The following is a 16,762-nucleotide window of genomic DNA, read 5'->3' as shown; positions in this document are numbered from 1 at the left end:
AAATAGAATTAAATTGACTAGATCAGGCCTTATGGATCAGGTACATTGTCAGCAATACCCAAGCTAGAATATTTTTCAATATCTAACAGATATTAATATTGGATCGGTGCATCTGAAAACCTGCAGAATTAGAACAGTTTCTACTGCTGCCAGCCAAGCCGAACTCCATGTCTGTTAGTTTACACCAAGCCTATCAACATTCCAGTGTCATAAACTATGCAACATCATTCAGAGGTATCTCCTGACAGGAAGTCTTTTTATTCTCCCCAGGTTTGTCAGAATCTAAAAACCTGATCTAGCAATTCACCATACATAATCGGATGTTGCTCACTCAGACATTTTAAGTATTGATGAGCAGTTTAAAAATGTGAGGAAGCAGGAAAGGTGTAAGATTAAGAAGCCTGTAGAATGAGCTACTGGCTCATTCTACAGGAGCATAGGGGCTTTGACCCTGCTGTACAACTGATTTAAAAAAAAAAAAAAAAAAAAATCTACAAGGTTATTGTACGTGGCCGAGCTAAAGCAGCATGTTAACAATCTGTTGTGGGATGTAAGATCTGCCAACTTAACATTACATCCCACTGATATGAACATTTTCAGGTTGAATTATTTTAAACTTCTAAAGTAAGCTAAAACACACAAAATATCTCTGACTATTTATTTATATAGCACCAATTCACAACAAATGTGGTCTCAAGGCACTTCAATCACACATACATTCCAATTGATCCTAGTTATCAACAAAACAGTATACTAAATTATTCAAAGAAGATTAAAAAGTTTCTATCCTAGGAAACCCAGCAGATTGCATCAAGTATTGGCTTCCACCACACTGAGCTCTTCCATCTACTTCACAGAGGGAACTATTATTGAAAACGTGGCAGGACACAACTTGATAAAATACTCGAAAACTAAAACTGTATAATAGGAATACATGATATATCAGCACTGACATCAGACAGGCTGATTGTTTTTTTTTTTTAACATAATGAGCCAATAGTAAAGAACTAGAGATGTGCCGATCAGGTTTTTTCCTACCGATTCCGATCACTCATGAGGGCCGATAACCGATACCGATCACAAAATTATTTTTTAAATCATAAGCACTACCGGTTACATTTATAGAGGTGTGCCAATCAATCGGCACACCTCTATAAAGAATCCATGTTTTTTTCCATCATCTTGCCATTTGTGTATGGTAATGTAGAGGTGAAGGATATTGATCGTATAGTTTTTGTTAGGGCATGTGATAATGATGCAGTGCAGAATTGTGGGTATTATAACTGAAGCAGGGAAGTCAGTGGTGTGGATACCAGTTATAAGTCTTAGCAATAATTTTGGATTTTGATGTTGGCCAAAATGTTCATCCTCCCACTGAGCCATATGAAGTGGGAACATGAGAAGCACAAAGCCACTGTCAAGAGTCACAAACAGACCCCAGAAATGTCTCAATTTTTGCTATGCATAATTGTAATGCAGCAGGATTTAAAAAGGTCTTTAAGACCCTTAAAATTTGACATGCTGAAACTGTTTTAATATACGTTGTAATAAAGTCCATATTTTCCACAGAGCCATGCCAGCTGTTAGTTTAGGCTGCCACATCAGGAAGCTAGACATCCATAAATAAGAGGATACTCGATGTACGGCAGCAACGTTCCATAGTTATGGAACGTTCTGGATGAAGAACTCCTGAAAACCTGTTGAAAATGTCAGAGTTAATATAGAGTACACTCTACAGGGATCAACATTTACAGTTATTTATACTAACTGTGCTAATATAAGGTGCTAAAGACAGTCAAGCCTGTGGTCATGTTGCTTTTACTGTGAAATGTAATGAAAACCTGTCTAACTGCAGAACTGACTGTTCTTTAAGATGCATGGGCCTGATAGAAATAATGACCACTTATGATAAAGGTATTTGTAAGACTCCATTAATGTAACAGTAATTTCATAATTTAAAAAAAATTAAAATGATTTCTTAAATTATTCTTCCAAAATATTAATTAAGCCATTACCTTTGTATATTTTGAAATGCCCTTTAGAAAATATGTTTGTTTCCCTCTAGGAAACAAACATTAGATTAAAGAGATCAGATGTCACTAATTACATTTCTTTTCTTGAGCCAGAAATGATGGAACATTTACTTCTGCAACTCCAGGGTTAACTTCAGGTTTTTAGAAATCCTTTACAATATTTGGATTAGATTATTTCCTGAATGTGCAGATTACTAAATATGTACAAGTCTTCTTTCTGTAGAATCTTCATAATTTTTCTGGTTGAATTATTGTGTGTTTGGAGGATTATTCTGTCTGGTTCTAGATCCTGTCCTGAGCAAAAATGAGTTTTACTCTTTCTATTCACTTACTTTACTTTCAGACAGTTGCTATGATGCATATTTGTGGCAACAATGTATTATTTTTATAATTTATTATTTTTACAACTGTGAGCAGCTAATTGGTGCGTTAAAAGCTCATTAATCAAAGCTTTGATATAATGAAGATCTCCATTTTTTTTTCTTTCTTTCTGTTAATGGAAGTCCTATTGGGAAATTCCAGAGCAGCCCCAGGACTTGTTTCTCTGTAACTTTTTTGAAGAGATGGCTAACTTGACTGCTAATGTAAGCTAGCTCAGTATGAGGAAAGCATACTGAGCTATGCTTTCCTCGTACTGAGGAAAGCATAGCTCAGCATAGCTGATTGAGTGGCTGTGCCTCAGCTAACCTGCAGCATGCAGAGCAGGTTTAACTGCTCATCAAGTGAGCCTTGCTGGCACAGCCTGCATGCCACCATCTGTCACTGACACACACTTCTCCTTGTTGACCCCAAATGGGGCATGCGAGGCAGGGAGAACCCTGCCAATACAATCTGTCACATAAAGAGACCAGGAGCTCTACAGAAGCCGGGAGAGGAGTGAACATCATGTAGGTTCCAGTTTTAGTTCAATTGCCATTAGAAATATTTTTGAGAGTTTTGTTCAGTCACTTTAAGTGTTCTTGCCCTGGGACAACGCTCTAAATGGAATTGGTGTATCTGTTTGTGACACAGAGTGTTTTGTCTTATTGCACAAATTAAGATCCAGCTCCATGTATTCCTTTTTGTCATTTCCCCTCACTTGCATTGTAAATGTTGCTGTCACCATCACCATTAAACATTTGTTCATTCATGTTGCTGGCTACAAATTCAGTTGCTGACACGTACAGGCGTGCTAATGGAGGCTAGCGAAAGAGTTGTAGGTGTGAGTGTCAAAAATTGTGCACTCTTCAGGCTTAAGAAAAATCTTGTGCTTGGCCAGGTGCTTTCTCAAACTAGACGTGTTTCCACCGCTGGCCTTGTACTTCGCTTTGCAAATATTTCAACGAGTATAATTTGCATTGCATTTTGAAAAGTGGAGCCATACATTTGAGCACTTTCTATCGTTCAGGCTTTCTTTGCTTATTGAACTAGTCAGTTCCTGACGTCCATTACCCCCTTGCTTATGCTGCATTCAGGACAAGCATGGTAAATCCCTCACTCTTTTTCCATGCTATCCCAATGATGTCTTTAGGTAACGAAACAAGGTACCGTCTGATTTTACGTGAATAGGTAGAATAGGCAAGATTTCAGTCAGTACTTATAAAAATATCAAAATTGGTACCCATCCCTTGGTTTACCTGTCACAGTATTAGGCGACGTAGGGATACCATGGCTGCATTGAGGGAGAACCTTTATATTTACACGTTTCTGGTATGCCCATAAGTCTGATGGACAAGTTATAGAGTAAACAACAGCAATGCTAAACAGTAAAAATCAGGAGCTTATAAGTGGCAGATCAGGTGAAACAGAGATGAGTGCAGATAATTAGCATGAGTGAAGATCACTGGTGAGGATGTCTACAGTAGAAGCAAGAGGAAGATTTACATCTAACCAAAGAAAACTAAATAGAAATGCACAAAGAACAAATGCATGAATAAACTAACAACTAAATACAGTGGAATAAATTTAGATGGCAAGACATCTCTAGCAATAATTAACACGGGGGACTGAGCAAAGCAGGACAAGAACATAATTGAAATAAAACACAGTGGATCATGACATGAAAAAATGTAAAGGAAATAAATATTCAGGATTTTGTTTTTAGATAAAAGGTAAAATGATATTGCTAATGTAGCATATTTGGCCGCAAATAATACTAAAAAGAAATACATTAGCTAGACCATAATGGTAATGAGCGTATTGAACTGCTAAGTGTAAAAGGGACAAATTATTTCTCTGTTTTTAAGCAATGTTTATTTTATATCTTTATTTTTTTATTATTCATGCCCACGTTAACACCATGAGGTTTGAAGTTGGTAAAAGCTGCTCTGTTATGCTTTGAATCTGATTTAGAGTTGGCTTTGGCCTTGTAGTTATTATTTAATGTATTTTCTGAATTCAGGATACTAACTTTCTGATCCAGGTTTAGTAAATAAATCGTCGTTGCACTTGAAGGAACTCTGGGAAAAATAAAAACGTTGATTACAGCTGGAAGGAGTTTGTATGGCCCATTAAAAATGGCATTAGCTTTTTTTTTCCCCATGAGTTGTTTCTTTTGGTGTCAATCAAGCATTATTACTGTAATTAAGAAAGCAACAAAGGCAAAAAAAAAACAACAAAAAAAACAAAACATCAATCTTAAAAAAACAAATGGAGAATGGCACAGCCTATCGCTGGTCATTTATACTCTCGTCTAGTCGCCCAACGTTATTATTTATTCATAAATTTAGCAGCAGGAAAGGTTTTAGTATTGAAAAAGGTGCTTATTTTGTCAATGGTTTGCGATTTATTGCAGTTATTTAATTACAGACCCTGTGGTCAACTTGATCAATCAACCAATCAAGTTTATTTGCATAGCACATTTCAGCAATATGGCAGTTCAAAGTGCTTTATAACATCAAAAAAAAAAAAAAAAAACACAAAAAAATACAAAGTTGTAGAACACACAGTCCTCAATTATAAAGTGCCATCGTTACACATCAGAATGTTGATTGTTTCATTTATGATGCCTCAAAAGCATCTCTAAACAGGTGGGTTTTTAGTTTATATTTAAATGAACTCAGTGTTTCGGCTTCTTTGCAGTTTTGTTCCAGATTTGTGGAGTATAGAAGCTGAAAGCTGCTTCTCCATGTTTGGTTCTAGTTCTGGAGATGAACCAGAGAACCAGAAGACCTGAGAGGTCTGGACGGTTGATACAACAGCAAATCTTTAATGTTTTGTGGTGCTTAGCTGTTCAGTGATTTATAAACTAACAGTATTTTAAAATCTATTCTGTGAGCTCCAGGGAACTCCAAGGACTGTAGAACTGGGGTGATGTGCTCTATCTTCCTAAGTTTCCTAATTATTGACAAATGTAAACGATAATTTTGCTTAGTTCTCTTTTTCGTCTTGACAGGACTGGCAGAAACAAAACTGTTTGTAGATTTGTATTCTGGGAAAATACAAACTTTACATATCAAAACATCAGCAAATTTCTCAGCTTTAACTTAAACCATATTTTATAGAAATTGGGTAAGAAATAAGGGCACTATGACCACTTTTGGTCGTAGAACATTGGAACACTGTTCCAATGTTCATCCCTCATTGGAACAGTGGACATGACTCAATGCATAGTAATGGCACCTGCAGGACTGTCACTAGTGTCACTGATAGCCTGCTGATAGTCAGCTGATAGTTAAATTTCTTCATTGTAATGTATATCAATGAAGAAATCCTTCAACTGCTAAAATCTGATGCTACGCCATTTTTATTTACATTTTGGGAAGCGGGAAACTGTGCTGGTCTTCTTCATAGGTTTTTATGTTGTTTCCTTCAGCAGTTCTTGGTGCAGCGCCACCAGAGGTGATGGAAGGAACAGGTTTTTCAATTAGTTTGGATTGTTTGACAGTGCAGTGTGAAGGCAAACCACACCAACTGAAAATGTTGCAATTTTGGTCCCCAATGAAACCCAGTCTACCGGACTTTAAGGTGTGAAAACACCTTTAAGCACTCTCTGTCAGGACATCAGTCCATAAGATTTTATTTAATTGGCAGTAAAGCAAAATGGCCGTTAACCATGTCAGGTTATATGTGACTGGGTTTTTACATTTCACAGAAAAATGAACTTCTGTTGTTGTGATAATATAGTTCAGATAAACACAGTGTGGAAAATAAATCGTAATAAAAGCCGCTGAGGTAAGCCAGTTTATTTACAGTCTCCTTCTACATCACTCATGTTCTATAACAGATTTCTAGACTTGCTAGGTAAAATTTTGAGTTTCAGCTCAGTAAGAACATATGTGACCTCTTTCAGAAGTGGTTTTGAATGTAGTCATTTCATAGCTAATGTTGTTCTTTATCAAGTGCTGAAACGTGTCCTGGTCCTCCTCCTCCTCTTGCTGGTCTATCGGTCTTTGTGTGGCTCCAGAAGTGGGGCTGGATTAACTTGTACTCACCAGTTTGCTGCTGGCAGTTGTCTCAGAGAGAGGAGAGGAGAAGAGGGGGTTGGGATGCAAAGACGGAGATTCCCCTTTCACCACTGTCCCCACGCTGTGAACAGAGCTGCTGCTGCAGTTTGTGGCTCCACAGCGCCACTGCAGCAAAGTGAAATGCAGCTTGTTGTTTACAAAGTTTCAGTGTTACACAGACAGCGCTGCTGACTACAGCGTTGAAGTTATCACTGCCTGAATGGTCTCTGCAACTCAAACTGGGTCGAGGACGGGGAACAGAAAAATGGTCGTTTAAAAATAGCTGCTGGATGGCTACACAAAGCCTGGATCTAATTATAACATTCTGCTGCTGCTGCTGCTAAATGGGGCTTTCAAATCTGTGGGACAGATTCTTTACATTACAGTGCATTTCTTGGCATTAATTTTAAAGGTGTTTACTGCTTTAATCTGCTTTTTTTTTATTTTTATATATGTAGAACAAGCATTGAAACATGGCAGGTTTTCAATAATGGTGATTGACCAGAAAACTTCAATCAGTGCACCCCTACTATTTTTACTAACAGTAAAAACATTTAGTCCTCCTGCTACTTACAAGAGAGCAATCTGCTGCCAAAACTTGATACATTTAACCCTCCAGCGGTCTTAAGAGACAAGATCATTTGAACTGCAGTGACTTGTTTGTGCTTTTACAAGGTTTTCTTTGTGTGGTTTCAGAAACTGAAGGACTACTACTCTTATGGGACATCCCGTCCCCACTGTCCAACCATGATATTTGCTGCACTCTTCCTGAGCGTCACGCTGAGACCACGATAGTGTTAAAAACGCTGATTTCTTTCCTTTGTGCCTCTTCTGATCTCCTTGGGGGGCAGGTTGGGTTGGGGCGCTTCCCCCCTGGATAATTGCAGGGGAGATGCTGCACATATCATAGAGATCTGGAATACGATACATAGGTTGACCCCCGAATCAAGAGAAAAAAAGAAAAAGAAAAGTCTTTTGGAGGTATGCCCTAAAATGTATGGGGCAGTGGCCATTTTGGGTCAGAGGGCAAATTTGGGCCATTTTTTGTATTTACACACTTTGAACTTTACCAAACTCCTCTTAGGGATTTTGAGCCATCGGCTTCAGCTTTGGTCAGTATGTTGTTAAGAAATGGGGGATTAAAAGTTATCAGAATCTTGAGTTTTTGGGCACGTTTACAGGGCATGACTGACAATCCTGAAATTTGATACACGTTTATCTTAAGAGCTACAAAAGAGTCTCTTGGAGTCATGTTCTAAAGCAAGTGGGAAATCAGCTTATTTGGATTACATTTGTAATTTTGCTCAACTTAGTCAATGAATGTGGTATTGCATTTTTCCTATTCTTAAAAACAATGTATAGTTATGAGATGTCACACTTCCAGGAACTTTGTAACCATGACAGCCATCTGTGTAGGGGGTGGTTATGGATTTACTATGACAACAATAAACAAGCAACAAGCTTGTTGGCAGTGCTGGACCTCTAGCGGCGGCGGTGACCACAAGACTAGAGTAGCGCCGAGCTGTGAGGGCCACAAATGCCGATTCAGCTTTAATTTAGATTATTTCTGCTTGTGACCATTTAAGATGGAATGATGACGAACTAATTAGATAGATTGTAACCCTTTTATTTTCAGTTTTATTCACAATTGCTACCTTTATCAGATATAATGTACATTTTGTTGAATTTGAACCATTTGTATGAGTCATATTTTAAAAAACACTGAGTTTTGTAGTTTTCCTATCTCTGGTTCTTGTAAGACTTTAATCAGATGATAGAAATGTAGCCAGTTAGGATTGTTTTATTCTGTTATCTTTTGTAACAGAGATCTGGGAACAGTTTTCATGTAGCCTTCTTGCCAGGAGGGGTCATAAAATATTTACATTAGGCTCAGAGGCGATTTCACTCCATGTGTGAAAAAATAATCACTGTGAAACAGGTTTTAAGTGTCCCGACACAGAGAGAACTGTTACAAACGTAACTTTTTTTAAACTGTCTTTAGCATCTCATAACAGTGGTCAGCACAGCGACTGTAAACATCAAAAACAGTCTGTGTTTTCTATATTATTTACTAGTTACTTTAACTAATTTCTTAAAGGTCGGTAGTTGGAGGGTGTACCCCAGAAACCTAGCTAAGCCTGGTGGTAGGAGCACCAGTGAAGTCCACCAGCCGTCTGTGTTTTTGAATTAGAAATGTTAAAAGTTGGCAGAAAATATAACAAGGCAATTATTTGTAATTGGAAGACAACATTGACAATAGTTAAACACCAACTATAGAGTCTTAAAAAAAAAAGCAGACAATACGACAAAATTAAAAGAAATATCAAATTTTGCGTTTCAGTTAAATCCTAATAAAGTAATCAGCTAGTGGATCCAGTGAATACTCTGGTTAAAAAAAAGACCTGTCTGTGATTGACTGCTGGTGTGATTAAATTACTTTAACTATCAAAGTTGCAAGAGCAGACACAGAGCAAAGCGTGAACATGTATTGTGTTTGAGATGTAAACACACCGCACATTATTCTTTGCTCACAAAGGTATATTCACTCGCAGTAAAGCCAGGTCGCCTGCCATGCTTTTAACACACTGGGGAAACCCTGCTATAGAAAACACAGTTAAATCTTACTTTCCACCAATGGTCCAAGCTGCAGATCTGTAGGCACTGCTGAGCCAACATGTCAGAGAAACACACATAACCTTTTCTCCTTTGATGTCCTAGGGGTTATACAGAGTCCACAGATCAGCATTGGCAGCTTTATTCTCCTGTGAAGGTGCTCTGTCTAACAGTCACAGTGTTAAGTCAACACGTCCTATTCTTAAAATTAGCAACAATAACGACACAAACACACTAATGCTCTGTCATTTTACATGGTGTGTATACTGAATGCAATCATTTTTTGTGCTGCTGCTTCATTCTCCATGTTAGGTCATCAATGAAAAGTAACCAACCTTTGAATTACTAATTTGTACTGTATTTTCCTGATCTTTTCCCCCAAAATTTGTAGTTATTGCATAGAAAAATGCTAAAAGCTTTAAAAACATTGGAAGTTCAACTCAGCTTATAGAATTAACCAGAAATTAAATTTAATATTACTTTACTGACTTGGATTGCTTATTGATAGGTGAAATACTGAACAATCAGATAAATGTTTCTATGTTTATAAATACACTAGAAAGTAAAATTCACAATTTCTGGGTGTAAAAACATCTCAAGCTTCAGCATGTTACCTGATACAGACGTTTTATTTTAGGCCAGTGTTTCTCAACCCTGGTCCTCACTGCCCCTCCTGCTCTGCATGTTTTAGTTGTGCCTCTATTCCAGATCAGCTGATTCAAATGACTGCATGACCATCAAGTACTGCAGAAGCCTGTTAATCACCCCGAGATACAATTCAGGTGTGTAGCAGAAGGGAAATACCTAAAACATGTAGGACGGTGGGGGGTGAGGACCAGGGTTGAGAAACAATGTTTTAGGCACATGTTCCTTAGTTTTATGTGATTTTCATTAGATTCATAAAATGAAATAATCCTGTATTTCAGTGACTGATGGTCAGATTCAAACATCCTACCTATATCAAAGAGCAAGCAAGACACTTGGTTTTATTTTCTGTTACAGTACTTTGGGGAAAAAAAGTCTCAAAGAAAAGCAGAAACTGTTATGAACAGGAAGAAAAGCTACTGCTACAAAAGCAGCAACATTATGAAACCTGATGTTGAAAACTGTGTGAAACTGCTCAGTGTTGTGCTGTAAAACCCCAGACTTTGACATTACGATGGACAGAAAGCAGACCTGTACCACCCAGCTAACACACTCCACACTTAGACCCTGGGCTGCTTCACGAAGACCAACAGGACCTACACAGAGTTAATGTGGTGGTTGTTGTCTTTAACCATAAACCCCACTTTATGGTTTATGGTTAAAACAAACCAGGGTTCACTTTCTGTGATACCATCAGTCTGATTGAAATAAATTTGTTAAGATGTTTATGGGTTGTAGGAACAAAGCATTTTCCCTACATGTACAGCAGCAGGTGTGTGTGTTGAGAGATCATTCTCTAGTTCTTGTTCTGGTGTAGTCACCAGTTGAGAGACACAGATTTCTAGGTAATAGAGGTGTGCCGATCGATCGGCCACCGATCATAATCGGCCGATTTCCATGAAAAAGTGTATGATTGGTGATTGCCGATCACGGTCTCTTGTTGCCGATCACACAAACCGATCACCTGCTTCTCATTTCGCAGCCTGCCTGTGTAGCTGGTCTCCTCTTTCCTTCACTCTGTGCAAACGTGTAGCAACAAATCCTAAGCGATGTGGAACTGTAATGCACTGAGTGAATGGGGAAGTTTGCGTGTTGCGGCGGAAAATTGAAGCATGTCAAAATGCATCAACACAACGATCACATTAACGGAAACCATGTACAGGACTAACGCTGTGGCAGCCAGACTGAGCCGGGCCTTGGATAGTACATGTTTATAGACCTTTTTTGTGATTGAAGGAAGAAGCAGAGTTTGACCTTTCAACTTGTTGGGCAGGTATTTTCTCAGAGAACACAGTGGAAGGGTAGCAATAGCTGAGAAATGTGGCTCGGGTTTAACAGCACCTTGACCCCGACTGCTTCCAGAAACAGCAGGCTCAAATTCTGAAGGCACTGCACTCTGTCATTAATCCCAGAATAACACATTGTTCATTTTCCAGGGATTATATGTTGGCAACAGGTGGAAATAAGATCTGAGTTTATCAGTGACATGCATGTTCTACTGACAATCATTGAACAACATTGTTGTGTTTTATGTTTGCTAAAGCAACATAATTGTTGTTTTTTTTTGTCTGAGACTAACTCTTAGTGTGAAACATTGTTTTCAGTCTGAATTTCAATAGAGGAGTAAAGACAGCTCAGGAAGTAGAACCACTACTGTGTTGTTCGTGAAAATGAAATCTGTCCAGTTGGGTAAGCACAGAGGTTGCCTTAGTTTACTTGGAAGACATAGCGGTAGCAAATAATAAAAAGGCAGTGGTGGGTACCGCTAACTAAAAAGTTTGCTGCGCTAATTTTCAAGCACCAATCATTCTGCTAATGCTAAAGTGTTACTTCAACACAGTATTTAGCAGAAGCTAATGCTAAAGCGCCAACTTCAATTCAAATTATATCTGTTCTTGAAAGACTCAAGCACCAATTAAATTTTGACATTACATGTTATATCCATTCATCCTTCCATTTTCTGTACGCCTTTGTCCCTTATTGGGGCCGGGAGGGTTTCTGGTGCCTATCTCCAGATAACGTTCTGGGCGAGAGGCGGGGTCACCCTGGACAGGTCACCAGCCTGTCACAGTGCAACACAGAGACAGACAGGACAAAAAACCATGCACACACACTCACATCAATTAAGGTCAATTAACCTGACAGTCATGTTTTTGGACTGTGGGAGGAAACCGGAGTACCTAGAGAGAACCCACGCATGCACAGGGAGAACATGCAAACTCCATGCAGAAAGACAGTGGGCCGGGAATCAAACCCAGAACCTTCTTGCTTCAAGGCAACAGCTCTACTAACTTCATCACTGTGCAGCCCATTACATGTTGCATAATGTCCTTAAATAATGTGTTTATGTGTACATCTTTTTCTCTGCAGTCCATGTTTTATGTAGCTGTATAATGTTTCTTGTTTGAAATAAAGTTCTCCGTTTTCATACTGTAGGGAGCCACTCTGATGAGGAGCTCTATATTTAATTAATCTGAATGGTGACCACCTGGTTAAATCAAAGTTACATAAGAAAAATACCTGTATATAGAAACACAATAACTGAACCTGAGCCAGGTCCAGGTAATTGTCGTTTAGCCCCTGCCTTTGTAACGAGGTCTTCCCTTGAGCTCTCAGCCACACTGCTTCAACACAGGCATCAACGCTTCATCTGCTTTGATGCCAGATGGTTATGTCATCAACAACCATTAGTGCAGTTAGCTGGTAGACTGCAGATCTCTGGCCAAATTTCTATCGTTTCTGCTGGTTACCATACCGTCACGTTCCTACTGGCAGCCATATTGCATTTTTGTGGTTGGGTTTTTGGAAATCCTTTAATTTTCTTGGAATTGTTCTGACTTGTGGGGGGATTATATTCATTAATCTAAAACTTTAAACTTTAAACTTTCAACTCCCACAACAACCATTATGAATTTCTATTTGTCTCTGTGAAATACATCATGTCTGTCTCTGTAGTACTAACTGGTGGTAAATGTATTTACTGAGACCTGGATATAGACGTGAGCTTCAAGCTGGAATCAGTTATCAGCATAGTTCTCCTGACGCTGCCATGTTGAGTCTTTAGAAAATTAAATCCTCAAAGTCAGATGTAAATGGTTCATAAGCTCTAACTGACTAACAGTCTCTAATGATAATGGAGTCAGAATTGTGTTGTCGTCTGCCTCACATCCAAATGACTCAGTTTTATTTTTGAGTCTGAATTGCTCTTCGTATCTGATTGAAATTATTAATACTCCATACTGATTAGTCTTATTAAAACTTTTTTTGTTCCAGAAACATCTCATTTTCATGACCCAATATAATAAACAATGTGTGTTTCTTTCCCTGCCACTGATGATGCTCCTCTCTGTGTTCCAGGATAGAAGTGTGTGTGCTGACCTCATGGTGTAACCGGATTAAAAATGAGCATTAGCAGTGATGAGGTCAACTTCCTGGTCTACAGATACTTACAGGAATCAGGTATCCATCCCCACTCCCACCAAAGAATCTGACAGGCTCTTCTGCTACTTTACATTCAGATTTGACATCTTGTCACCTTACAAACGTTATTTACACAAACACATCATCACACCTTGAAAGAACCTTCAAAGTGAGTGATTTTCTGTAAGGTGATGAGCTGTTTACCAAACACTGTGAATGTGGGTTAGAAAAGAGCAAAGGCAAGAAGGAAACCACACAGAGGCTTTGATTTAGCTCAGCTGTTCACTGTTCCAGGTTTGATGAAGACCCAGAGCTTCAGTTCTAATCAGCGACGTTTTCATTTCATTTTTCTTGGCCATCATTTGATGACTCAACATAAAATCGGGAACAAAGCTTTAGTATCGACCAAAAGTGACAGAATTTCATAAATTTACTTCTGAGAATCCACTGATCACCCAGCCAGTCATTAAACTAACTAGTTGTAGCCAGAGATATCTACCATTCTTAAATATTTGCATATTTTATGTTCACAATAAATTTTCTGCTAGGTAAACATGGGCTTACTCCATGTTTGTTACAATAAAAGTCAAAAGAAGACGCACAGAAAGATGAAGTAACATTTTATCATTCAGTCTTCAAAACCTAAGTTCAAAAAACTTTAATAATGGGTTCTGTTTTCTCTGGGAGCCTTGGTTTCCATGGCGATGCTGTTAAAAACCCTCTCTGGTGTGCTCCTGTTTGTCAGGGTTCTCCCACTCTGCATTTACATTCGGCATAGAGAGCCACATCAGCCAGTCCAACATCAACGGAGCTCTGGTGCCCCCTGCTGCCCTCATCAGCATCATCCAGAAGGGCCTGCAGTATGTGGAGGCTGAAGTCAGCATCAACGAGGTGGGAAACAAGCCCCTCCCCTTCATGCTACACCTGGTCCTGCTGCAGAGCACTCCATCTTTGTTCAGCTCTCACTTCCTGTCTCTGTCCTTTCCTCTCTTGCTTCGCAGGATGGCACGTTATTTGACGGCCGACCCATCGAGTCTCTGTCGCTCATCGATGCAGTGATGCCAGACGTGGTCCAGACGAGGCAGCAGGCGTACCGGGACAAAATGGCCCAACAGCAGGCTGCAGCTTCGGCGCCGGCATCGGCCGCAGGGGGCAGCATAGCCGGCAACGCCAAGAACGGAGAGAACACTGCCAACGGGGAGGAGAATGGAGCCCACGCCTTAGCTAGTGAGTAGGAGCTCTCTGGTTAGCAAAGCCACAGCCCACATCTGTTGGGTGTGTGACATGTCCAATTGTGTCCACAGACAACCACTCAGATCTGATGGAGGTGGATGGAGACGTGGAGATCCCTCAGAACAAGGCCATGGTCCTGAGGGGCCACGAGTCAGAGGTCTTTATCTGTGCCTGGAACCCAGTGAGCGACCTGCTGGCTTCTGGGTCAGTTCCTCTTCCCCTACACACAGTATACATCAGCTAGAATCTGGAAGATGTAACGTACGTGTGTGTGTGTGTGTGTGTGTCTGTGTGTGTGTCTGTGTCTGTGTCTATCTAGGTCTGGGGATTCGACGGCTCGTATCTGGAACCTGAGTGAAAACAGCACCAGCAGCTCCACACAGCTGGTCCTGAGGCACTGCATCAGAGAAGGAGGACAGGACGTACCCAGCAACAAAGACGTCACCTCGCTGGACTGGAATGTGAGTTCATACTAACAAGCTGTGAGGTCCAATTAAAGCTGCTGCCTTCAGACCAGATTATTTAACCAACCAGATCAGTTCTGGGTAGGACAGATTTACAGACAGAAGATGTTTTGTCTTTAATGTTTTGGACAGTTTAGCTTAATATTTTCTTTGAGTGTGTTGCTCTCTCAGCTGACGGAATATTTTGAAATAATTAACTAATTTAATAATTGATTGCAATTACTAAATTAGTTAACAATTATTTCAATAATTAATTAAACACAATTAATCCGATGAATTGTTATAACCCCACAGTCACGTAATTGTTACTTTCAGTTATTAAAATACTGTGTATATAAAAAAATAACTTAAAAATCTGTCTTTTAAAGTATCTTTTAATAATTTTCTGACACTCAAGGGTTGTGTCAGAAATCCCGATGCTGGGATGTCACTCCCTTGATGAGGGAGTGACATCATAAAATGACAGATGGCTAAAATAAAAGTTTCAGCTATAAAACACGGCATGCATTGATGAGGAATAGATCACTGTCACTTTACTGAAACTTCCTCTGGAACAGGAATGGACACAACACATGAACATCATCTCATTTTTCTAAATGCACACCGACACTCACCAAGCTGTCATGGAGCATTAGGCAGATTACCATGGTGACTCAGCATCAGCTGTATGGATGTCGTTTTTTGTTTTTCCAGACAATGTTGGCTAATAAGTTGAGCATGAATCTGCAGCTCAGCTTGCATCAGTAATGTTTGTGTTTGTGCTGCAGAGCGAGGGCACCCTGCTGGCCACAGGCTCATATGACGGCTTTGCCAGAATATGGACAAAAGATGGTGAGATGGCTTTGATGGAAATGAAAAATGTTTGTTCACAATCAGCTAGTGTTCATCATCATGTCCCTGGATCCTGTAATAATTTCCTATTTACTGCCATCTACTGGCAGCATTATGTAACGTCTCAGTGTCAGTTGACATCAGCTTTTGTTGTCGTCTTGCAGGTAATCTAGCCAGCACCCTGGGGCAACACAAAGGCCCCATCTTTGCCCTGAAGTGGAATAAGAAAGGCAACTTTATCCTCAGTGCAGGAGTAGACAAGGTGAGCACATGATGAGAAAGATTTGCCCAGATGACACACAGCAGAGCTTAATTCATCCCTCCATCCGTTCCTACAGACTACAATCATATGGGACGCTCACACAGGAGAGGCCAAGCAGCAGTTCCCCTTCCATTCAGGTACAGCAGGGGCTCCTATGGGTTGTATAGGGATTGTTGGGGTCTCGTTGAACTCACCAACATCCTGCTGTCCATCTTCCACAGCTCCAGCTCTGGATGTGGACTGGCAGAGCAACAACACGTTTGCTTCTTGTAGTACGGACATGTGCATCCACGTCTGCAAACTGGGACAGGACCGGCCTATTAAGACATTCCAGGGACACTCAGTGAGTGATGTGGAGGCAGATACGCTCTGTGTTTTTAAATCATACATATTGAAACCAATCTTATTCTGTCTCTACATGTCCTCATTTATCTCTCTCTTTCTGCAGAATGAAGTTAATGCAATCAAGTGGGACCCTACGGGGAACCTGTTAGCATCCTGCTCAGATGATATGACGTTGAAGGTAAAACATATCGTCTCTGTTCCACATAAAACACAAGTTTTTCACCCCTACAGCCTGAGCGCCCCAGTTGCCGTGGGCAACAGCATTTCCGCCAACAAAAACATTCCAAGCGCACACTATACATCAGGGGTGTCGAACTCAATTTCACTGAGGGCCACTTCTGCATATTAGCCACCCTCAACGGGCCATATTGACGGTACAAATGAGGAGTGTCCTCCATACTACCAACTTTTAGATGCATCCCTGCTAAAATATATCCCAGACAAAAGGTTGACTTTCCTCATTAGCAGCAACTCAGTTCTGTAGAGGCTTAT

General features: G+C 39.9%; 1 protein-coding gene across 2 annotated transcripts in view; it reads left to right on the top strand.

Annotated features, from left to right (window-relative positions):
• Positions 1-16,762, top strand: part of tbl1xr1a (TBL1X/Y related 1a) — a 59,749-nt gene that overhangs the window by 36,648 nt on the left and 6,339 nt on the right. The window contains exons 3-12 of one of the 2 annotated variants that reach the window (XM_007554648.2): positions 13,078-13,174; positions 13,881-14,026; positions 14,137-14,362; positions 14,440-14,572; positions 14,688-14,829; positions 15,600-15,663; positions 15,828-15,925; positions 16,002-16,062; positions 16,147-16,268; positions 16,374-16,448. In XM_007554648.2, coding sequence (XP_007554710.1) covers positions 13,117-13,174; positions 13,881-14,026; positions 14,137-14,362; positions 14,440-14,572; positions 14,688-14,829; positions 15,600-15,663; positions 15,828-15,925; positions 16,002-16,062; positions 16,147-16,268; positions 16,374-16,448 — 1,125 coding nt within the window. In that variant the 5' untranslated portion in view covers positions 13,078-13,116. Of the gene's footprint in view, positions 1-13,072; positions 13,175-13,880; positions 14,027-14,136; positions 14,363-14,439; positions 14,573-14,687; positions 14,830-15,599; positions 15,664-15,827; positions 15,926-16,001; positions 16,063-16,146; positions 16,269-16,373; positions 16,449-16,762 lie in introns of both variants that reach the window. The other variant, XM_007554647.2, reaches the window with a different exon arrangement.

This window comes from Poecilia formosa, unplaced genomic scaffold (assembly GCF_000485575.1).
Source record: "Poecilia formosa unplaced genomic scaffold, Poecilia_formosa-5.1.2 Scaffold65, whole genome shotgun sequence".
Taxonomy (NCBI): domain Eukaryota; kingdom Metazoa; phylum Chordata; class Actinopteri; order Cyprinodontiformes; family Poeciliidae; genus Poecilia; species Poecilia formosa.
Note: the sequence above shows the minus strand (reverse complement) of the source record. Positions and strands in the feature narration are given on the sequence as shown.